This window comes from Ranitomeya imitator, chromosome 8 (genome assembly GCF_032444005.1).
Source record: "Ranitomeya imitator isolate aRanImi1 chromosome 8, aRanImi1.pri, whole genome shotgun sequence".
Classification (NCBI taxonomy): domain Eukaryota; kingdom Metazoa; phylum Chordata; class Amphibia; order Anura; family Dendrobatidae; genus Ranitomeya; species Ranitomeya imitator.
The window spans coordinates 120,440,044-120,463,767 of record NC_091289.1 but is presented as its reverse complement, the minus strand read 5'-3'; the positions used below and the strand labels follow the sequence as shown (position 1 = coordinate 120,463,767).

Here is a 23,724-nt window from a genome sequence, read left to right as displayed (position 1 = left end):
GGTTATGCTCAGGAAGATAATTCCTGGGTTTTTGCCTCTGATGTCCATGCCCCAGATCTTGTTCGTGCCTTTCATGTGGCTCATCCTGGTCGGCCTGGGGGTTCTGGTGAGGGTTCGGTGACCCCTCCTCAAGGGGGGGGTACTGTTGTGAATTCTGTGGCTGAGTTCACTTCTGTGGTCACAAGTGGTATTGCAGTCTCTGGGCTTCCTCCCTCAGGTGTTTTGGTGAGCTCGTTGGCTGCCTTGCTATTTAGCTCCACCTGAGTCTGTCTTCCTTGCTCCTTGTCAATGTTCCAGTGTTGGATCTGAGCTACTGCATCTTTCCTTGGGCCTGCTGCTCTGCTAGATAAGTGCTTCTAGTTTGTTTTCTGTTTTTTCTGTCCAGCTTGTTATTATCTTTTGCTGGAAGCTCTGAGTAGCAAAGGGGTGCACCGCCGTGCTGTTAGTTCGGCACGGTGGGTCTTTTTGCCCCTTTGCGTGGTTTTCGTTTTAGGGTTTTTTGTAGACTGCATAGTTCTCTTTGCTATCCTCGCTCTGTCTAGAATATCGGGCCTCACTTTGCTGAATCTATTTCATTCCTACGTTTGTCTTTTCATCTTGCTAACAGTCATTATATGTGGGGGCTGCCTATTCCTTTGGGGTATTTCTCTGAGGTAAGTCAGGCTTGTATTTCTATCTTCAGGCTAGTCAGCTCCTCAGGCAGTGCCGAGTTGCATAGGTAGTTGATAGGCGCAATCCACTGCTGCTTCCAGTTGTGTGAGGATAGATCAGGTACTGCAGTCTACAGAGATTCCACGTCTCAGAGCTCGTCCTATTGTTTTGGGTTATTGCCAGATCTCTGTATGTGCGCTGATTACTGCACGCTGTGTTGCCTGATTGCCAGCCATAACATATGTGTGTGTGTAGATGGATGTATGTCGATAGATGAAAGCTCCTAAGTATCCCTCCCTAGAGTTGTTGATTGCTCGCGGATGATGGTAGCTCTCTAGCGCCCGACTGTCCATCTGTATGTTACACACATCACAGCGTCCTATAGCTGTGCCTGCCAGTACGGCGCCGTGCGCTTGCCTTGCGCTTTCCATACCCAAGCCTGGGTGGTTAGTGGCGTCCGTCAGTGCGGCATCGCACGCACTCTTGTGCTCATATATTACTAATAAGGTTCATTACACATCCAGTTGCGGTGTTGTGCCAGCAAGGGTCTAATCGGACTTCAATCCCTTTCGGGGTTAAGTTCGTTGACTACTTGCTCGCGCTCTATGTGCGGTACCGCGGTCCTGTGACTTAACAGGATCGCTTTCTTCACGTTGGGTGAGGTTTAACCCACGTGTTTATACTTTTAAGTACCGCCATATAGTCTGTCATTCACTAGCAGCGGGTTTCGCCTGCACAGTGGACCCCGGACTGCGAACGCATCTATATCATCTTACTTGGTGCGTTCCGCCAGTCCTAACATGGAGTCACTCAATTCTGAGGAAAAAATTACAGAATCATGAAACACAAACAAACAAAAAAACACTCCAACACATCACTAGTATTTTGTTGCACCACCTCTGGCTTTTATACAGCTTGCAGTCTCTGAGGCATGGACTTAATGAGTGTCAAACAGTACTCTTCGTCAATCTGGCTCCAACTTTCTCTGATTGCTGTTGCCTGATCAGCTTTGCAGGTTGGAGCCTTGTCATGGACCATTTTCTTCAACTTCCACCAATCAATTGGATTGAGATCTGGACTATTTGCAGACCATGACATTGACCTTATGTGTCTTTTTTAAAGAAATGTTTTCACAGTTTTTGCTCTATGTCAGGATGCATTATCATCTTGAAAGATGATTTCATCATGCCCAAACATCCTTTCAATTGATGGGATAAGAAAAGTGTCCAAAATATCAACATAAACTTGTGCATTTATTGAAGATGTAATGACAGCCATCTCCCCAGTGCCTTTACCTGACATGCAGACCCATATCATCAATGACTGTGGAAGTTTGCATGTTCTCTTCAGACAGTCATCTTCATAAATCTCATTGGAACGGCACCAAACAAAAGTTCCAGCATCATTACCTTGCTCAATGCAGATTCGCGATTCATCACTGAATATGACTTTCATCCAGTCATCCACAGTCCACGATTGCTTTTCTTTAGCCCATTGTAACCTTGTTTTTTTCTGTTTAGGTGTTAATGATGCCTTTGGTTTAGCTTTTCTGTATGTAAATCCCATTTCCTTTAGGCGGTTTCTTACAGTTCGGTCACAGATGTTGACTCCAGTTTCCACCCATTCGTTCCTCATTTGTTTTGTTGTGCATTTCCTGTTTTGGAGACATATTGCTTTAAGTTTCCGGTCTTGACACTTTGATGTCTTTGTCTACCAGTATGTTTGCCTTTAACAACCTTCCCGTGTGGTTTATATTTGGTCCAGATTTTAGACACAGCTGACTGTGAACAACCAACATCTTTTGCAACATTGCGTGATGATTTACTGATTTACCCTGTTTTAAGAGTTTGATATTCCTCTCCTTTGTTTCCATTGACATCTCTCCTGTTGGAGCCATGATTCATGTCAGTCCACTTGGTGCAACAGCTCTCCAAGGTGTGATCACTCCTTTTTAGATGCAGACTAACGAGCAGATCTAATTTGATGCAGGTGTTAGTTTGGGAATGAAAATGTATAGGGAGATTCCATAATTTTTTCCCTCATAATTGAGTGACTCCATAATTTTTACCCTATGCTTGGCTTAAAAAAGTAACCATTACTGACTACCACATTTTTTGTTCTTGATTGATTTTAGTGTTTCTTAAAGCCAGAAAGTTGCCATTTGAAATGACTTTAGTTTTGTGCCATGTCTGTAATCTGCTTTTTTTGTACAAAATTAAACAACTGAATGAATACCCTCCAAGGCCGATGATTACATAATTTTTGCCAGGGGTTGTATGTAAGGGCCACAGTGGTGGCAGTATTATGTGGGGCTGTAAGAGGAGCTGTTATTTTACCACAAAGTAGGTACTGTAGGGCACATATGGTAGCAGCAGTTCAGTGTTGGGGTATCAGGTGCTGTAGGACACATATGGCAGCAGCGGCACCGTATTGGGGTATCAGGTGCTGTAGGACACATATGGCAGCAGCGGCTCAGTATTGGGGTATCAGGTGCTGTAGGACACATACAGCAGCATTGACTCAGTATTGTGGTATCAGCAGGATGACTAGTTTGCACAGGTTGGGCATAGATATGGACGGTGTAGATGTGTCTTTGTTGTAATCTCTGCAAACGAGTCCTGACTGGAGAAGACGTCATGTTGGTCTGGGCCAGATGGAAAACATGGGAAAAGTGAACAACTCCATAAGAAGGAACATCAGCTGTAAGTCACCATCTATAACTGTACTGTAATCTCTTATATGGTCTGCAGGACTGTTATCTACCAACATATTGTCCTTATATAGTAATATCAGTGTTCGTTTTTGTATATGGATGTATTTTCAGTCACAGTGCGGTCATCTGCTGATGTTACCCTATACTTACAATTAGGGTGCACCACGTAGCTGTAGTCTGGATTACCTGGTTAGGGGCCCACTCAGATTTTTCACCCCCTCAAGCTGAAACCCTAGCTATGCCTCTGCTCCATAAAAATCTTTTGTTGGTGATGACCGTTTCGAGACACCTTCTGTATGGAGAAACTAATCACATGGATTGCTCTGGTGTGATTTTGGCCCATTCTTCCACACAAATTGTCTCCAAATCCTGGAGCTTCCCTGGCTTCTTATACGAACTCTGAGCTTCAGTTCCTTCCACAAATGTTTTATTGGATTCGGGTCAGTTGATTTGCTTGGCCATTCTACTAGCTTTATTTTCTTTCTCTGAAACCGATTCAGAGTTTCCTTAGCTGTGTATTTGGGATAATTGTTTTGCTGAAATGTCCACCCTCATATTGTATTCATCATTTTGGTAGATGGCAGCAGATTTTTATCAAGAATGTGTTGGTACATTTGTTTATTCATCCTTCCTTCAATCATATGAAACTTGCCAGTACCGTATGCTGAAAAACAGCCCCACACCATGATGTTCCTACCTCCAAACTTTACTGTTATTATGGAGTGATATGCAGTGCCTTTTGGCCTCCAAACATGGTGTATATTATGGCATCCAAAGAGATCAATTTTGGTCTGATATCATATGATCAGACTATATTCTCCCAAAATTTCAGTCTTGTCTAAATGTTGTTGAGCAACTTTAAACATGCTTGAACATGCGTTTTGTTTGGCAATGAAGTCTTGCATGGTGAGCATGCATACAGGCCACAGAGGTTAAGTGCATTACTTTGTTTCTTTGAAACAATTGTACCTTCTGATTCCAGGTCTTTCTGTAGCTCTGCACAGGTGGTCCTTGGTTCTTGGACAACTCTGATAATTCTTTTCACTCCTCTGTCTTGCAGGCCGGTTTATGATGACATTATGTTCTTTCCACTTCCGGATTATGGCCACAACAGTGCTCACTGAAACATTAAATAATTTAGAAATTATTCTGTAACCAGTGCTATCTGTTTGTTTTGCAACAATAAGGTTGAAAAGGTCTTGAGATCACTCACTGGTTTTACCCATCATGATATGATTCTTGTGTAGCATCATGGTAATGAGACACCTTTTTATATGCAATCAGTTGAACTAGCTGATATTATTTTTCATCAAGTGTCAAGATTTTGCTGCAGTCGCATGGGCCAGGTGTACTCGATAGCCAGGCAGGCAGTCTATCAGGGATGTCACAGTGGCGATCGCCCAGCACCGTGGCCCTGACCGGGCAAATGAAAAGGGAATATTTACAGGCGATAATAGTTTATTATTGTATCGTGATGCCAGCTGAGGTGTCTGGCCAGGGATGGCCGGCGCTGCAAGTGGGGTCCCCAGGGGATAGATGGTAATTCAGCAAGATGGATCACTCCCCTCAGCAGGAGCATGTCCCTGGGCCAATGCTGATAGTTGTAGTGAGCAGTTCAGAAGAAAGAAGCAAGGAGGCAAAGGAATTCAGTCTTTACATTTACTGATGATGGATACAGGTTGAATCCAGGGGTACTGGTCACTAAGCACAGGCTCCGGCCGGTCTGGAAGCAACTGAGTCCATTCCACCAATTGGGTATAATAAGCCTTCCTTTCTGTGTCTGTATGTTTGGAAATTCAGCAGCTTATGAGCTGATCTGTACTGTGCTTGTGTCCTGTAGCAGCTACAGCCAGCATACATTGCGAGCCCCTTTGGAGCTGTATTCTCGGTGCCAGCTCTGAACTCTCTGTTATACGGTGCTTCTGGTGCTGCAGGGGAGACCAGAGGACATGCAGTCCCTCCAGTCTCCGGATTTTGCTCCCATGATTTGAAATCCCTGGTAGCCTAGGGATCTGGTGCTCTTTTCTCATTGTAATCCTAGGGTGAGCTTTCCATAGCTCCAACCCCTGGAAACTCCATGTGCTCACTCCTCCCTACCTCACACTACACTGCACTACTCTGCTCTTACTTCTCCCCCCACCCAGAAAAGGTAGTCACCCTACAAAATAGGGGTTTGTGCTCCCCCTTCTGGTCAGGGATCAGACTTGTGTGTTGATGTGTGATTTACTCAGTGTAGAGATCTCCATTTACCTCCAGACATGATAACACCGCTGGTTAAGCTAGGTTCACATTGTGTTAGTGCAGTCCGTTCAACGCATACGTTGAACGGACTGCGCTAACGCAAGTGCCGACTTTTGCACAGCGCTAGCGCAGATGGAGCTTCTGCTAGCTCCATCTGCGCTAACAGTGACGGACCCAGAAATGCTGCAGCCCGCGTCTCGGGTCCGTCACTCAAATGACGGCACATCGCTAGCGCACGCCCATTGTGGGCATGTGCTAGCGATGCGTCCGACATTGCAGTCTATGGCGGCGTTAACAGACTACGTTACACCGCGTTATGCCGCGGTGTAACATAGTCCGTTAAACGTACAGCCATAACGCAATGTGAACCCAGCCTTAGGGAGGCAATATCATTGCGGCAGTCGAACTGCAGGGGCGCCATAATTGCTTTCTAGTTGCTGATAGATTTCAGCTGGTATCATGACTTTCCATGACTTTTTGCACCTCTCCTTTTTCATATGTTCAATATTTTCTCTCTGTGTCATTTATCATTATTACATATAACTTAATTTATGGACTTCTGTGGTTTGATTTCTATTCAAGTGCATGAAATAACTATTTGATCACCTACCAACCAGCAAGAATTCTGTCTCATACAAACCAGTTAGTTTTTCTTTAAGAAGCCCTCCTACTCTGTACTCAATACCTGTATTAATTGACCCTGTTTGAACTCATTACCTGTATAAAGACATTTGTCCACACACTCAATCACACTCCAACCTCTCCACCATGGCTAAGACTAAAGAGCTGTCTAAGGGCACCAGGTACAAAATTTAAGACCTGCACAAAGCTGGGATGGGCCACAGGTCAATAGGCAAGCAGCCTGGTGAGAAGCAAACAACTGTTGGCACAATTATTAGAAAATGGAAGAAACACATGATGACTGTCCAACTTGCTTGGCCTGGAGCTCCAAGCAAGATCTCCCATAGTGTTGTAAGGATAATTCTGATAAAGGTCAGGAATCAGCCTAGAACTACATGGGAGGACCTGGTTAATAGCCTGAAGAGAGCTGGGACCACATTCACAAACATTACTGTTGGTAACACATTATGCCATAATGGATTAAAATTCTGCAGGGCATGCAAGGTCACCCTGCTCACGCCAGCACATGTCCAGGCCCGTTTGAAGTACGCCAAAGACCATCTGGATGACCCAGAGGATGCACATGATCCAAAGGAGGTCATGTGGTCAGATGAGACCAAAATAGAATTTTTTGGTATCAACTCCACTCGCCGTGTTTGGAGGAAGAAGAAGGATGAGTACAACCCCAAGAACACCATCCTGTCTGTGAAGCATGGTGGGGAAACATCATACTTTGGTTTGCTTTTCTGCAAAGGGGACATGACGACTGCACTGTATTGGAGGAAGGATGGATGGGGTCATTTATTGCTAGATTTTGTCAAACAACCTCCTTCCCTCAGTAAAAGCATTGAAGATGGGTCATGGCTGGGTCTTTCAGCATGGCAATGACTCAAAACACTCAGCCAGGGCAACTAAAGAGTGGCTCCATAGGAAGCATTTCAAAGTCCTGGAATGGCCTAGCCAGTCTCCAGATAAGAACAAATGGAAAATCTTTGGAGGGAGCTGAAATTCAATGTTGCTTAGTGACAGCCTTGAAACCTGAAAGATCTGGAGAAGACCTGTATGGAGGAGTGGGCCAAAATACCTCTCACATTGTGTGCAAACTTGATCAAAAACATCATGAAACGTCTGACCTCTGTCATTGCAAAAAAAAGTTTCAGTACCAAATATTAAGTTCTGTTTTTCTATTGTATCGAATACTTTTTTCATGCAATAAAATGCAATTTAATTATTTACAAATCATACAATATGATTTTCTGCTTTTAATTTCTAGATTCTGTCTCTCACAGTTGAAGTGCACCTACAATAAAAATTACACACCTCTCCAATCTTTGCAGGTGGGAAAATTTGCTAAATCAGCAGTGTATCAAATACTTATTTTTCCAACTGTAAATATTTATAGCTTTGTGGCCATAAAAGGAGGAGAGCCCAGATACATTTTTTGCACAGGGGCCTCAAGCTGTTTTTGTCCGCCCCTGCACGTGATGTCTAAGGCTATGTGCACACGTTCAGGATTTCTCGCAGAAAATTCCTGAGAATTCCAGACATTTTCTGCAAGAAATCCGCAAGAAAACCGCATGCGTTTTTGCCGCGGTTTTTTCCGGACACTTCCCAATGCATTTTGGAGTGGGAAATCCGCAAAAAAACCCGGAAAATTAATGAACATGCTGCGTTTTTTGCCGCGATGCGTTTTTTTCACAGAAAAAAACGCATCATGTGCACAAAACATGTGGAATTCATTCTCAATGATGGGATGCTTATTGTATGCGTTTTTTTTGCGGTTTTATAGCGTTTTATCCGGAAAAACCACGAAAAAACCGCAAAAAACTGCAACGTGTGCACACAGCCTTAGACCTAATACCTAATAGAAAACAGAACAATTATCTAGGTAGAAGGGGAAAATGAGCAATTGTAAGTACACAGTGTTATATAATCTAAGAATAGATGTTGTTGCACTCTTACTGAGACATTTTGCTGGAGGTTCCCATCCTTGCGATGTGCATATGATTTCATCTTCTTGCTTTCCAGACTGAAATGTATACCCAGCTGAACAAGATACTGATAGTTTCTTCCCCTCTTTCATCGGGAAGTAAAACTTTTTGAATATGTAAAAGTACTGAGCAATCTTGCCATTTTCTATCTCAGGAAAATCACAATCGTTTTCTGTAAAAAAAAATAAAAAAAAACTGAAAAAAGCAATGCAGATATAATTGTCTAAGAACATCTGTAGATTTGAAAAGTCTAAATGAAATATTAGAAAATTGCATATAAAGAACATAGTCTACTAATAATGGGGCTCTTCTATGAGTAACAGGGGACTGAATATTGTTGTGTTTTCATAAAATATGTGATTTTATGAATCTTTTTCTTTTATTACAATGTTCACTGTACGATATGTTCACTGTGGAAATTGCAAAACATTAAAGGGGTTGTCCCAACAACAAAATAGATTTTAATCAATAGATCTTATAAGTTTTACAATTGGATGTGTTAAAAAAATGTTCTTTTGTGGAGATAGTTTTCTAAATGTGCCCCTGCTGGGTCCTGTGTAATGCCTAGCAAAGATAAAAAAAAATTAATATTTTGATAAATTGACTCGGCAAGTTCAAATTTGCTTACTTTTAATTTTTTAATTATTTTTAACTGGGAAAAACGGAAGGAATTTCCAATATTTATTCTTTTCTATTTTTTTAATCTGTTTTATATTTTTTTTAGTTTATCCAGGGAACTTGAACCTTCGTGATCGTCTGCGTTAATATAGCACAATATTGAAGTGTGGCACCCCTAGGGGTATTTGCCACAAAAATAGTTACTGACACTGGATACAAATACTAAAATAGCAAGACTGCACTACCACCTCCGGCCAGAAGGGGGAGCTCCAGAGACTCCCCTTGATCTATTCTGGTCTGAGAGAAGAACTGGCAGTTGGGCTAAGGAGCTGAAAGTGAGAGGTCATATAGCTGAATTTCTAACAGCCCTGTGACTGTTTCCAGGCCTAAATCACCGGCCTGAGGAGAAGAGGGATAGAGAAAAAGGACATTGTGAGAACCGGGTAGCATTAATCACTACCCAGAACAGGCGTAAAGACGGATACCGGATCCGTGGCTGTATTCATTACATATAATACAGCAACCGGAAAAACGTGAGGTGATATCAGCTTCACTAGGGTCGGACGCAGCAACAGACACAGAGTTCAGCGGTACTCCCGGAGGGGGTAAGCTGATAAAAGGACTCGGGTTGCCCGTCGAACCAGGACCCGGAGGGGACAGATTGGGCCGGCAGCCAGTTCACATACAGCAGCAGGGCCACACAGATATTGCGTACAATAAGAGGCGAAGACCCCGGCAGGGTCAAAGTAACTCAGAGTTCCCATACAGACTCCGGTGACAGGACTGGTTGTAAATCCTTTTTTGTTAAAGTAAACTGGTTAAACGTTTCAGTGCCTCAGACTTTCATTTGGACAATAGCCATCTATCCAGGATTGGGATCATCACCGCTGGGAGAACCTGCTGCTGATCAAGTAAGTGCCTGTTCCCTCATGATGCCCTTTACACTGTGCATTGCCTGAGGCCACAGCACCGGGTCAAGCCACCCGTGACATCCCCCTCAAGAGACAGACCCCATTGGTCCGGTGCTGGGTACCCCGGTCTCCTGGGCGTCACAGAAGTATATACAGTAGTGCTAATAACAGGATCTTAAGAAGCCCAGCCACATGCTAGTCTTCACAGGAGTACCATCAAGGCAAGCACTTCAGCAGGGCACAACTGCCATAGTAAGCCAATCACACCTCGAGATAACGTTATGAGGCCAGCTGAATGTGGCCAATGGGCAAGATGTATAACAAGATATAATGCATTAAATAGACAGTGACAGCGATAGACAGTGGCATTTACAAGCTCTCTCTGGCCACTGCTGTAACACAACCAGCGTCTCCCTTGTGTGGTGCAGTCTCAGCTTCTCAGGCTATGTGCCTACGTTCTGGATTTATAGCATTTTTTGAGCATTTTTGCTGTGGTTTTCTGCTGCAGAAACACTTAAAAAGCGCTTACATAAAGCATCCCATTATTTTAATGCATTCCACAATTTTTGTGCCCATGCTGCGTTTTTTTCCGCAGTGGAAAAGCATTGCGGAAAAAAACGCAGCATGTTCATTAATTTTGCGGAAAATCAGCGGTTTTGCCGCTATAGAATTGTATTTGGACCATTGGAAAAAAACGCTAAAAATCAGCGAAAAAAACGCGACAAATACCCACAAAAAACGCAATAAAAACGCAAGCAGATTTCCTACGAAGGGAGTCCAGATTTCATCAGGAAAATTCTGCAAACTTTATGCTACATGGGCACATAGCCTTAGCCGGCTGCATACACCCTCACCAGCTTATATGACATATTAGTACATCAAGGGGTGGGAAGGGGTTGAATAAAAAATACTTTTTTTTCATCTTCAAAATATCTAATAATCCTAAAGGTTCACATACTTTTGCCACTTACACATGCAATACTTAAACATTCCCGTCATTTTAAAAAAGTCTCAATTTTTTTACTCATTTGTTTGATTTGGTTCTTTTTATCTACTTTTTGGACTCATGTAAAAATCAGATGTTGATGTAAACCAAATAAATACAGAAATATGGAAAATTCACAAACTTTCCAGCACCGATGTACAAGAGGCAAGTAGGGGTCAAGCTAACTTTAGAAGTTTAAAAATCAGATTTAGGATAACATATTTTGGGGGGGTTATTTCTAACATAAACAAGTGAAAATAGGGAGGAATTAACATGAATTAGACAAAATATGTCACAACCTTACCTTCTGCTATACATGACGCACAGAACACTGAACATAACAGCAAGACATTCTGTGACTTCATGTTTACTTGTTAATGTTTCCATCCAAGTATTTGTGAAACTTCCAGATTTTAGTCAACTTTTGTAAAATGTCTGTTAATTATTTACAATGCTTGTAATGATTACACATTCTAGTTAAGGCTTTGCATATACAGTGTAAGTAAACAGGAAAAACAAGTATACAACAAAAAAGAAATAGAATTTGGATTTTCATAATTATAGTGACCATAATACTATAGTTTAATATCAATCTGGTAAAATGTATCATTATTTTTACAAGGGACATAGAATATATATCTAACATAATTCAATCTAATATTCAGTGTAAGGGTTCATGCCAACACCAGCCCAAATCAGTCCGAAGAGGTGATCAGAAGCGGCGGTCACGCTTAGGTCAGGAGAGCCACGGCCAGTCCGTGGATTCTGCTCCCAGATCGGACCGATTTGCTCGGACATCAGCATGAGAACTTATAGTCCATAAAATTCAGATACGTTATTGGCCAACTCTATGCTCCACTTAACCCCTTCATGCTGTGGCCAATTTTCACTTTGCGCTTTTGTTTTTTTTCTCCTTTTCTTCTATGTCTCATAACTTTTTTATTTTTCCATCAACATAGCCATATGAGGGCTTGAATGTTCAAAATAAATTCCAGTTTTGAATGACACCATTCATTTTAAAATACAAAGCACTTTTTATTACTTAGATTTTGTTTTTAAGGTGTTTATTGTGATGTAAAAAAAAGGAAACGGCTAAATTGCCTAACTTTAATCCTAATAAAACTTCAACAGTGCAATTTTGTGATTGTGGGTGGAGTCAAGAATAGAAATAAGGGTTGCTGTCAACACCAACTAATGAAGGCTTGTGCTGAAACATGCTTTTGGGCTTCCACTATTACAGTGGCAGAAGACAACTATGGGTAACTGATTTATTCTTTTTGTGTTGGGACTCACTGAATCTTAATTCATTGATTCTAGTGTTTGTCCAAATGTATTGATCTACCATTATTTATAATTGTTTGGTTTCCTTTTTTAGTTCTTTTTGACTGAAATATACATACCGGTAATTCTTTATTAGATTAAATTATCACTTAGGAATTGAGTATATCGCCTGTACTCCTTTTGACAAGCCGACAGAGTACATTAAGGTATGTGGCCAGGTAACCTGATTGTCCCAACCTGAGTTCTCCAAATGTTTTTGTTCAGTGATGGGCAGTGGAGAAGATATGTTTTACACGAGTTAGTGCCATGGTTCCTTGGCTGCTGTCTTATAAAGTCTCTTTGGTAACAGAGGCAGATCTCCCCTTAATATTCCACCATCTCTTATTCAGGGCATTCTTCTACTGAAATAGGGAAGGTGAGAGGAGATAGTGCCTCATTGTTTGAGTGGTCAATTAATGTGCATATTTTGTCTCCCAAGGTTCACAGAATAAACTGCAGGGGCTGATACAATTGGCAATCAGCAGGCATTCAAGAAATCATCATGCAACAAGTCAACATCAACAACAAGAGTCAACATACAGGCTCATAATGCCTCATGTTCCTTGACCTACTGAACAATGCATCTGGCATAATTAACAATAAAAGCAGTGTTTACCCATTGCATCAAGTATCCTGTGTCAAGTATTGCTTATGTAGGCAGTGGTGTGTTTGGGTGCCACGCTTACAAATTAAAGAATTTAGCCAAGTCCCTGTTGGTTGGTCCAAGACTGATTCTATGTCAAGAGGCGCCATATCTTCCCTTAGAATTCAGAACAAAGAATGCATATTACTGACATTTCACCCCCTTTGCACAGCCAGAGGCATAAGAGGAATTGTAGGACTTTACATTAGACCTGGTTAAGCTGCGGGCAGTGGAAAACATCTGGCCAACTTTGACTTTTCCTTTCCGGGCTGTGGAACAGGACAGCCAAAAAGCTAGAAGCAGGTATGCACTGCAACACAGCTGCCCTCCCACACACATTTCTATTTCACCAGTATGTGCATCTTCAGAATGGTTGAACAGGGCGTCATTGGCTCCTGGGTGCACCATTTAGTCTTTGTGACTGAGATTCAGCAAAGCAAGAATGATGTAGATCACGGCTCCTGTGCGGAGCCTCAGTCCACACACACTCAGGCCGGCCGCGACCTATCAGCGACAGGCTTTACTATCGATGCTGCCTATTTCTTGCCATAATACAAATTCTAACAGTCTATTCAGTAGGACTATCAGCTGTGTATCCTGTTGTGAGTTCTGTTTTTGGGCTCCCTCTGGTGGTTACTGATGGTACTGGGTGACTTGTCTTTCCTGGGTTTCTGGGTTCCACCTGTTCCATCAGCATATGGGAGTTTCCTATTTAACCTGGCTTTGCTGGCATTTCCTCGCCGGTTATCAATGTATCCAGTGTGTCTTGTTACCTCTGCTCCCTGCTCCTAGAACCTTCTGGTCAAGCTAAGTTTGGATTTTCCTGTTTTGGTGTTTTGCTTTATTTGGTTTTTAGTCCAGCCTGCAGATATGTGATTCTTGCTGCTGGTTGCTCTAGTGGGCTGAAATTGCTCCTCATGTACCATGAGTTGGCACATGAGTTCAAGTAATTTCAGGATGGTTTTTTGAAGGGTTTTTCGCTGACCGCGCAGTTCACTTTTGTATCCTCTGCTATCTAGCTTTAGCGGGCCTCATTTTGCTGAAACTGTTTTCATACTGCGTATGTGCTTTCCTCTCATTTCACCGTCATTATATGTGGGGGGCTGCTATTTCTGTGGGGGATTTCTCTGGAGGCAAGAGAGGTCTGTGTTTCTACTAATAGGGGAAGTTAGATCTTCGGCTGGAGCGAGACGTCTAGGATCATCGTAGGCACGTTCCCCGGCTACTTTTATTTGTGTGTTAGGTTCAGGGTCGCGGTCAGCTCAGGTTCCATCGCCCTAGAGCTTGTTTGTATCTGTGCTTGTCCTTTGGTGATCCCCTGCCATTGGGATCATGACAGTATAACCGGCCCACAAAGTGTTAATTGTATTGGCTGAAGTAGGAGGATAAGTAGTCTGAGGAAGTTTTTTTTTTTTTTTTTTTTTTTCCTTCTCTTTCCCTCAGAGTTTGCTGCCTAGCCTTATTGCAGCCTGGCTACTTCCTCCTCCTCTTAATCTTTGAATGGCTCTGATCCCAGCTGTTTATCATGGACGTCCAGAGTTTGGCTTCCAGCCTGAATAATCTTGCCACTAAGGTTCAAAATATACAGGATTTTGTTGTACATGCTCCTATGTCTGAACCTAGAATTCCTGTCCCAGAGTTTTTTTCTGGAGATAGATCTCGTTTTCTGAATTTTAGGAACAATTGCAAGTTGTTTCTTTCTCTGAAATCTCGCTCCTCTGGAGACCCTGCTCAGCAAGTCAAGATAATTATATCTTTCCTGCGGGGTGACCCTCAGGATTGGGCATTTGCATTGGCACCAGGGGACCCTGCGTTGCTTAATGCGGATGCGTTTTTTCTGGCATTGGGTTTGCTCTATGAGGAACCTAACCAAGAGATTCAGGCTGAAAAAGCTTTGTTGGCCCTCTCTCAGGGGCAAGATGAAGCAGAAATTTATTGTCAAAAATTTCGGAAGTGGTCGGTGCTTACTCAGTGGAATGAGTGCGCTCTGGCTGCAAAGTTCAGAGATGGCCTTTCTGAGGCCATTAAAGATGTTATGGTGGGGTTCGCTGCGCCTGCTGGTCTGAATGAGTCTATGACTATGGCTGTTCAGATTGATCGGCGTTTACGGGAGCGCAAACCTGTGCATCATTTGGCGGTGTCGTCTGAACCGTCACCTGAGATAATGCAATGTGATAGAATTCAGTCCAGAAGTGAACGGCAAAAGTATAGGCGGAAAAAAGGGTTGTGCTTTTATTGTGGTGATTCAGCTCATGTTATATCAGCATGCTCTAAACGCACAAAAAAGGTTGATAAGTCTGTTGCCATTAGTACTTTACAGTCTAAGTTCATTCTGTCTGTGACTCTGATTTGTTCATTATCATCCATTTCCGTCGATGCCTATGTGGATTCAGGCGCTGCCCTGAGTCTTATGGATTGGTCATTTGCCAATCGCTGTGGGTTTAGTCTGGAGCCTCTGGAAGTCCCTATTCCTTTGAAGGGAATTGACTCTACACCTTTGGCTATGAATAAACCTCAGTACTGGACACAAGTGACCATGCGTATGACTCCCGTTCATCAGGAGGTGATTCGCTTCCTGGTACTGTATAATTTGCATGATGTTCTAGTACTTGGTCTGCCATGGTTACAAACTCATAATCCAGTCCTTGACTGGAAAAAAATGTCTGTGTTAAGCTGGGGTTGTCAGGGGGTTCATGATGATGCACCTCCAATTTCTATCGCTTCATCTACTCCTTCTGAGATTCCTGTGTTTTTGTCTGACTATCGGGATGTTTTTGAGGAGCCTAAGCTCAGTTCGCTTCCTCCTCACAGGGATTGCGATTGTGCTATAAATTTAATTCCAGGCAGTAAATTTCCTAAAGGTCGTTTGTTCAATCTGTCAGTGCCAGAGCATACTGCTATGCGGGATTATGTTAAGGAGTCCTTGGAAAAGGGACATATCCGTCCATCTTTGTCCCCTTTGGGAGCAGGTTTTTTTTTCGTGGCCAAGAAAGATGGTTCCTTGAGGCCTTGTATAGATTATCGTCTTTTGAATAAGATTACCGTAAAATATCAGTATCCTTTGCCATTGTTGACTGATTTGTTTGCTCGCATTAAGGGGGCTAAATGGTTCACTAAGATTGATCTTCGGGGTGCGTATAATCTTATACGAATAAAGCAAGGTGATGAGTGGAAAACCGCATTTAATACGCCTGAGGGCCATTTTGAGTATTTGGTAATGCCTTTTGGACTTTCTAATGCTCCTTCAGTCTTCCAGTCCTTTATGCACGATATTTTCCGTGAATATCTGGATAAATTTATGATTGTGTATTTGGATGATATTTTGTTTTTTTCTGATGACTGGGAGTCTCATGTTCAGCAGGTCAGGAAGGTGTTTCAGGTCCTGCGGGCCAATTCCTTGTTTGTAAAAGGCTCAAAGTGTCTCTTTGGAGTCCAGAAGATTTCTTTCTTGGGGTATATTTTTTCCCCTTCTACTATTGAGATGGATCCCGTCAAGGTTCAGGCTATTTGTGACTGGACGCAGCCTACATCTCTTAAGAGTCTACAGAAGTTCTTGGGCTTTGCTAATTTCTATCGTCGTTTTATAACTAATTTTTCTAGTGTTGTTAAGCCTTTGACGGATTTGACTAAGAAGGGTGCTGATGTTGCTAATTGGTCTCCTGCGGCTGTGGAGGCCTTTCAGGAACTTAAGCGCCGGTTTTCTTCTGCTCCTGTGTTGCGTCAGCCAGATGTTTCGCTCCCTTTTCAGGTTGAGGTTGATGCTTCCGAGATTGGAGCGGGGGCGGTTTTGTCACAGAGAAGCTCCGATGGCTCAGTGATGAAGCCATGCGCGTTTTTTTCTAGAAAGTTTTCGCCGGCTGAGCGGAATTATGATGTTGGTAATCGGGAACTTTTGGCCATGAAGTGGGCATTTGAGGAGTGGCGTCATTGGCTAGAGGGTGCTAGACATCGTGTGGTGGTCTTGACTGATCACAAAAATTTGATTTACCTTGAGTCTGCCAGGCGTCTGAATCCTAGACAGGCTCGTTGGTCACTGTTTTTCTCTCGTTTCAATTTTGTGGTTTCATACCTGCCAGGTTCAAAGAATGTGAAGGCGGATGCTCTTTCTAGGAGTTTTGTGCCTGACTCCCTTGGAAATTCTGAGCCCTCTGGTATCCTTAGGGATGGGGTGATTTTGTCTGCTGTCTCCCCAGACTTGCGACGTGCTTTGCAGGAGTTTCAGGCGGGTAAACCTGATCGTTGTCCGCCTGAGAGACTGTTTGTTCCGGATAATTGGACCAGTAGAGTCATCTCCGAGGTCCATTCTTCTGCGTTGGCAGGTCATCCTGGAATATTTGGTACTAGAGACTTGGTGGCCAGGTCTTTTTGGTGGCCTTCCTTGTCGAGGGATGTGCGTTCTTTTGTGCAGTCTTGTGAGGTTTGTGCTCGGGCTAAGCCTTGCTGTTCTCGGGCCAGTGGATTGTTGTCACCTTTGCCTATCCCGAAGAGGCCTTGGACGCACATTTCCATGGACTTTATTTCGGATCTCCCTGTCTCTCAAAAAATGTCCGTCATCTGGGTTGTGTGTGATCGCTTTTCTAAAATGGTTCATCTGGTACCCTTGCCTAAGTTGCCTTCCTCCTCTGAGTTGGTCCCTCTGTTTTTTCAGAATGTGGTTCGTTTGCATGGGATTCCTGAGAACATCGTTTCTGACAGGGGATCCCAGTTTGTGTCTAGATTTTGGCGGACGTTCTGTGCTAAGATGGGCATTGATTTGTCCTTTTCATCTGCATTCCATCCTCAGACGAATGGCCAGACTGAACGAACTAATCATACCTTGGAAACTTATTTAAGGTGTTTTGTTTCTGCTGATCAGGATGACTGGGTTACCTTTTTGCCGCTGGCCGAGTTTGCCCTTAATAATCGGGCTAGTTCTGCTACCTTGGTTTCTCCTTTCTTTTGTAATTCGGGGTTTCATCCTCGTTTTTCCTCTGGTCAGGTGGAACCTTCTGATTGTCCTGGAGTGGACATGGTGGTGGATAGGTTGCACCGGATTTGGAGTCATGTGGTGGACAATTTGAAGTTGTCCCAGGAGAAGGCTCAGCAGTTTGCTAATCGCCGTCGCCGCGTGGGTCCTCGACTTCTTGTTGGTGACTTGGTGTGGTTGTCTTCTCGTTTTGTTCCTATGAAGGTCTCTTCTCCTAAGTTCAAGCCTCGGTTCATCGGTCCCTATAGGATCTTGGAAATTCTTAACCCTGTGTCGTTTCATTTGGATCTCCCGGCATCGTTTGCTATTCATAATGTGTTCCATCGGTCGTTGTTGCGGAAGTATGAGGTACCTGTTGTTCCTTCGCTTGAGCCTCCTGCTCCAGTGCTGGTGGAGGGAGAATTGGAGTATGTTGTGGAGAAGATCTTGGATTCTCGTGTTTCCAGACGGAAACTCCAGTATTTGGTCAAGTGGAAGGGTTATGGTCAGGAGGATAATTCTTGGGTGGTTGCCTCGGATGTTCATGCTGATGATTTGGTTCGCGCTTTTCATAGGGCTCATCCTGGTCGCCCTGGTGGTTCTCGTGAGGGTTCGGTGACCCCTCCTCAAGGGGGGGGTACTGTTGTGAGTTCTGTTTTTGGGCTCCCTCTGGTGGTTACTGATGGTACTGGGTGACTTGTCTTTCCTGGGTTTCCGGGTTCCACCTGTTCCATCAGCATATGGGAGTTTCCTATTTAACCTGGCTTTGCTGGCATTTCCTCGCCGGTTATCAATGTATCCAGTGTGTCTTGTTACCTCTGCTCCCTGCTCCTAGAACCTTCTGGTCAAGCTAAGTTTGGATTTTCCTGTTTTGGTGTTTTGCTTTATTTGGTTTTTAGTCCAGCCTGCAGATATGTGATTCTTGCTGCTGGTTGCTCTAGTGGGCTGAAATTGCTCCTCATGTACCATGAGTTGGCACATGAGTTCAAGTAATTTCAGGATGGTTTTTTGAAGGGTTTTTCGCTGACCGCGCAGTTCACTTTTGTATCCTCTGCTATCTAGCTTTAGCGGGCCTCATTTTGCTGAAACTGTTTTCATACTGCGTATGTGCTTTCCTCTCATTTCACCGTCATTATATGTGGGGGGCTGCTATTTCTGTGGGGGATTTCTCTGGAGGCAAGAGAGGTCTGTGTTTCTACTAATAGGGGAAGTTAGATCTTCGGCTGGAGCGAGACGTCTAGGATCATCGTAGGCACGTTCCCCGGCTACTTTTATTTGTGTGTTAGGTTCAGGGTCGCGGTCAGCTCAGGTTCCATCGCCCTAGAGCTTGTTTGTATCTGTGCTTGTCCTTTGGTGATCCCCTGCCATTGGGATCATGACAGTATAACCGGCCCACAAAGTGTTAATTGTATTGGCTGAAGTAGGAGGATAAGTAGTCTGAGGAAGTTTTTTTTTTTTTTTTTTTTTTTTCCTTCTCTTTCCCTCAGAGTTTGCTGCCTAGCCTTATTGCAGCCTGGCTACTTCCTCCTCCTCTTAATCTTTGAATGGCTCTGATCCCAGCTGTTTATCATGGACGTCCAGAGTTTGGCTTCCAGCCTGAATAATCTTGCCACTAAGGTTCAAAATATACAGGATTTTGTTGTACATGCTCCTATGTCTGAACCTAGAATTCCTGTCCCAGAGTTTTTTTCTGGAGATAGATCTCGTTTTCTGAATTTTAGGAACAATTGCAAGTTGTTTCTTTCTCTGAAATCTCGCTCCTCTGGAGACCCTGCTCAGCAAGTCAAGATAATTATATCTTTCCTGCGGGGTGACCCTCAGGATTGGGCATTTGCATTGGCACCAGGGGACCCTGCGTTGCTTAATGCGGATGCGTTTTTTCTGGCATTGGGTTTGCTCTATGAGGAACCTAACCAAGAGATTCAGGCTGAAAAAGCTTTGTTGGCCCTCTCTCAGGGGCAAGATGAAGCAGAAATTTATTGTCAAAAATTTCGGAAGTGGTCGGTGCTTACTCAGTGGAATGAGTGCGCTCTGGCTGCAAAGTTCAGAGATGGCCTTTCTGAGGCCATTAAAGATGTTATGGTGGGGTTCGCTGCGCCTGCTGGTCTGAATGAGTCTATGACTATGGCTGTTCAGATTGATCGGCGTTTACGGGAGCGCAAACCTGTGCATCATTTGGCGGTGTCGTCTGAACCGTCACCTGAGATAATGCAATGTGATAGAATTCAGTCCAGAAGTGAACGGCAAAAGTATAGGCGGAAAAAAGGGTTGTGCTTTTATTGTGGTGATTCAGCTCATGTTATATCAGCATGCTCTAAACGCACAAAAAAGGTTGATAAGTCTGTTGCCATTAGTACTTTACAGTCTAAGTTCATTCTGTCTGTGACTCTGATTTGTTCATTATCATCCATTTCCGTCGATGCCTATGTGGATTCAGGCGCTGCCCTGAGTCTTATGGATTGGTCATTTGCCAATCGCTGTGGGTTTAGTCTGGAGCCTCTGGAAGTCCCTATTCCTTTGAAGGGAATTGACTCTACACCTTTGGCTATGAATAAACCTCAGTACTGGACACAAGTGACCATGCGTATGACTCCCGTTCATCAGGAGGTGATTCGCTTCCTGGTACTGTATAATTTGCATGATGTTCTAGTACTTGGTCTGCCATGGTTACAAACTCATAATCCAGTCCTTGACTGGAAAAAAATGTCTGTGTTAAGCTGGGGTTGTCAGGGGGTTCATGATGATGCACCTCCGATTTCTATTGCTTCATCTACTCCTTCTGAGATTCCTGTGTTTTTGTCTGACTATCGGGATGTTTTTGAGGAGCCTAAGCTCAGTTCGCTTCCTCCTCACAGGGATTGCGATTGTGCTATAAATTTAATTTCAGGCAGTAAATTTCCTAAAGGTCGTTTGTTCAATCTGTCAGTGCCAGAGCATACTGCTATGCGGGATTATGTTAAGGAGTCCTTGGAAAAGGGACATATCCGTCCATCTTTGTCCCCTTTGGGAGCAGGTTTTTTTTTCGTGGCCAAGAAAGATGGTTCCTTGAGGCCTTGTATAGATTATCGTCTTTTGAATAAGATTACCGTAAAATATCAGTATCCTTTGCCATTGTTGACTGATTTGTTTGCTCGCATTAAGGGGGCTAAATGGTTCACTAAGATTGATCTTCGGGGTGCGTATAATCTTATACGAATAAAGCAAGGTGATGAGTGGAAAACCGCATTTAATACGCCTGAGGGCCATTTTGAGTATTTGGTAATGCCTTTTGGACTTTCTAATGCTCCTTCAGTCTTCCAGTCCTTTATGCACGATATTTTCCGTGAATATCTGGATAAATTTATGATTGTGTATTTGGATGATATTTTGTTTTTTTCTGATGACTGGGAGTCTCATGTTCAGCAGGTCAGGAAGGTGTTTCAGGTCCTGCGGGCCAATTCCTTGTTTGTAAAAGGCTCAAAGTGTCTCTTTGGAGTCCAGAAGATTTCTTTCTTGGGGTATATTTTTTCCCCTTCTACTATTGAGATGGATCCCGTCAAGGTTCAGGCTATTTGTGACTGGACACAGCCTACATCTCTTAAGAGTCTACAGAAGTTCTTGGGCTTTGCTAATTTCTATCGTCGTTTTATAACTAATTTTTCTAGTGTTGTTAAGCCTTTGACGGATTTGACTAAGAAGGGTGCTGATGTTGCTAATTGGTCTCCTGCGGCTGTGGAGGCCTTTCAGGAACTTAAGCGCCGGTTTTCTTCTGCTCCTGTGTTGCGTCAGCCAGATGTTTCGCTCCCTTTTCAGGTTGAGGTTGATGCTTCCGAGATTGGAGCGGGGGCGGTTTTGTCACAGAGAAGCTCCGATGGCTCAGTGATGAAGCCATGCGCGTTTTTTTCTAGAAAGTTTTCGCCGGCTGAGCGGAATTATGATGTTGGTAATCGGGAACTTTTGGCCATGAAGTGGGCATTTGAGGAGTGGCGTCATTGGCTAGAGGGTGCTAGACATCGTGTGGTGGTCTTGACTGATCACAAAAATTTGATTTACCTTGAGTCTGCCAGGCGTCTGAATCCTAGACAGGCTCGTTGGTCACTGTTTTTCTCTCGTTTCAATTTTGTGGTTTCATACCTGCCAGGTTCAAAGAATGTGAAGGCGGATGCTCTTTCTAGGAGTTTTGTGCCTGACTCCCTTGGAAATTCTGAGCCCTCTGGTATCCTTAGGGATGGGGTGATTTTGTCTGCTGTCTCCCCAGACTTGCGACGTGCTTTGCAGGAGTTTCAGGCGGGTAAACCTGATCGTTGTCCGCCTGAGAGACTGTTTGTTCCGGATAATTGGACCAGTAGAGTCATCTCCGAGGTCCATTCTTCTGCGTTGGCAGGTCATCCTGGAATATTTGGTACTAGAGACTTGGTGGCCAGGTCTTTTTGGTGGCCTTCCTTGTCGAGGGATGTGCGTTCTTTTGTGCAGTCTTGTGAGGTTTGTGCTCGGGCTAAGCCTTGCTGTTCTCGGGCCAGTGGATTGTTGTCACCTTTGCCTATCCCGAAGAGGCCTTGGACGCACATTTCCATGGACTTTATTTCGGATCTCCCTGTCTCTCAAAAAATGTCCGTCATCTGGGTTGTGTGTGATCGCTTTTCTAAAATGGTTCATCTGGTACCCTTGCCTAAGTTGCCTTCCTCCTCTGAGTTGGTCCCTCTGTTTTTTCAGAATGTGGTTCGTTTGCATGGGATTCCTGAGAACATCGTTTCTGACAGGGGATCCCAGTTTGTGTCTAGATTTTGGCGGACGTTCTGTGCTAAGATGGGCATTGATTTGTCCTTTTCGTCTGCATTCCATCCTCAGACGAATGGCCAGACTGAACGAACTAATCATACCTTGGAAACTTATTTAAGGTGTTTTGTTTCTGCTGATCAGGATGACTGGGTTACCTTTTTGCCGCTGGCCGAGTTTGCCCTTAATAATCGGGCTAGTTCTGCTACCTTGGTTTCTCCTTTCTTTTGTAATTCGGGGTTTCATCCTCGTTTTTCCTCTGGTCAGGTGGAACCTTCTGATTGTCCTGGAGTGGACATGGTGGTGGATAGGTTGCACCGGATTTGGAGTCATGTGGTGGACAATTTGAAGTTGTCCCAGGAGAAGGCTCAGCAGTTTGCTAATCGCCGTCGCCGCGTGGGTCCTCGACTTCTTGTTGGTGACTTGGTGTGGTTGTCTTCTCGTTTTGTTCCTATGAAGGTCTCTTCTCCTAAGTTCAAGCCTCGGTTCATCGGTCCCTATAGGATCTTGGAAATTCTTAACCCTGTGTCGTTTCGTTTGGATCTCCCGGCATCGTTTGCTATTCATAATGTGTTCCATCGGTCGTTGTTGCGGAAGTATGAGGTACCTGTTGTTCCTTCGCTTGAGCCTCCTGCTCCAGTGCTGGTGGAGGGAGAATTGGAGTATGTTGTGGAGAAGATCTTGGATTCTCGTGTTTCCAGACGGAAACTCCAGTATTTGGTCAAGTGGAAGGGTTATGGTCAGGAGGATAATTCTTAGGTGGTTGCCTCGGATGTTCATGCTGATGATTTGGTTCGCGCTTTTCATAGGGCTCATCCTGGTCGCCCTGGTGGTTCTCGTGAGGGTTCGGTGACCCCTCCTCAAGGGGGGGTACTGTTGTGAGTTCTGTTTTTGGGCTCCCTCTGGTGGTTACTGATGGTACTGGGTGACTTGTCTTTCCTGGGTTTCCGGGTTCCACCTGTTCCATCAGCATATGGGAGTTTCCTATTTAACCTGGCTTTGCTGGCATTTCCTCGCCGGTTATCAATGTATCCAGTGTGTCTTGTTACCTCTGCTCCCTGCTCCTAGAACCTTCTGGTCAAGCTAAGTTTGGATTTTCCTGTTTTGGTGTTTTGCTTTATTTGGTTTTTAGTCCAGCCTGCAGATATGTGATTCTTGCTGCTGGTTGCTCTAGTGGGCTGAAATTGCTCCTCATGTACCATGAGTTGGCACATGAGTTCAAGTAATTTCAGGATGGTTTTTTGAAGGGTTTTTCGCTGACCGCGCAGTTCACTTTTGTATCCTCTGCTATCTAGCTTTAGCGGGCCTCATTTTGCTGAAACTGTTTTCA

At 43.9% G+C, this 23,724-nt stretch overlaps 1 protein-coding gene across 2 annotated transcripts in view; it reads right to left on the bottom strand.

Moving 5' to 3' along the window:
• The window catches only part of F13B (coagulation factor XIII B chain), a 196,275-nt gene that overhangs the window by 126,934 nt on the left and 45,617 nt on the right, over positions 1-23,724 (bottom strand). The window contains exons 1-2 of one of the 2 annotated variants that reach the window (XM_069737308.1): positions 11,036-11,130; positions 8,189-8,389 (exon numbers count right to left, since the gene is read on the bottom strand). In XM_069737308.1, coding sequence (XP_069593409.1) covers positions 8,189-8,389; positions 11,036-11,096 — 262 coding nt within the window. In that variant the 5' untranslated portion in view covers positions 11,097-11,130. Of the gene's footprint in view, positions 1-8,188; positions 8,390-11,035; positions 11,131-23,724 lie in introns of those variants that run through there. The other variant, XM_069737309.1, reaches the window with a different exon arrangement.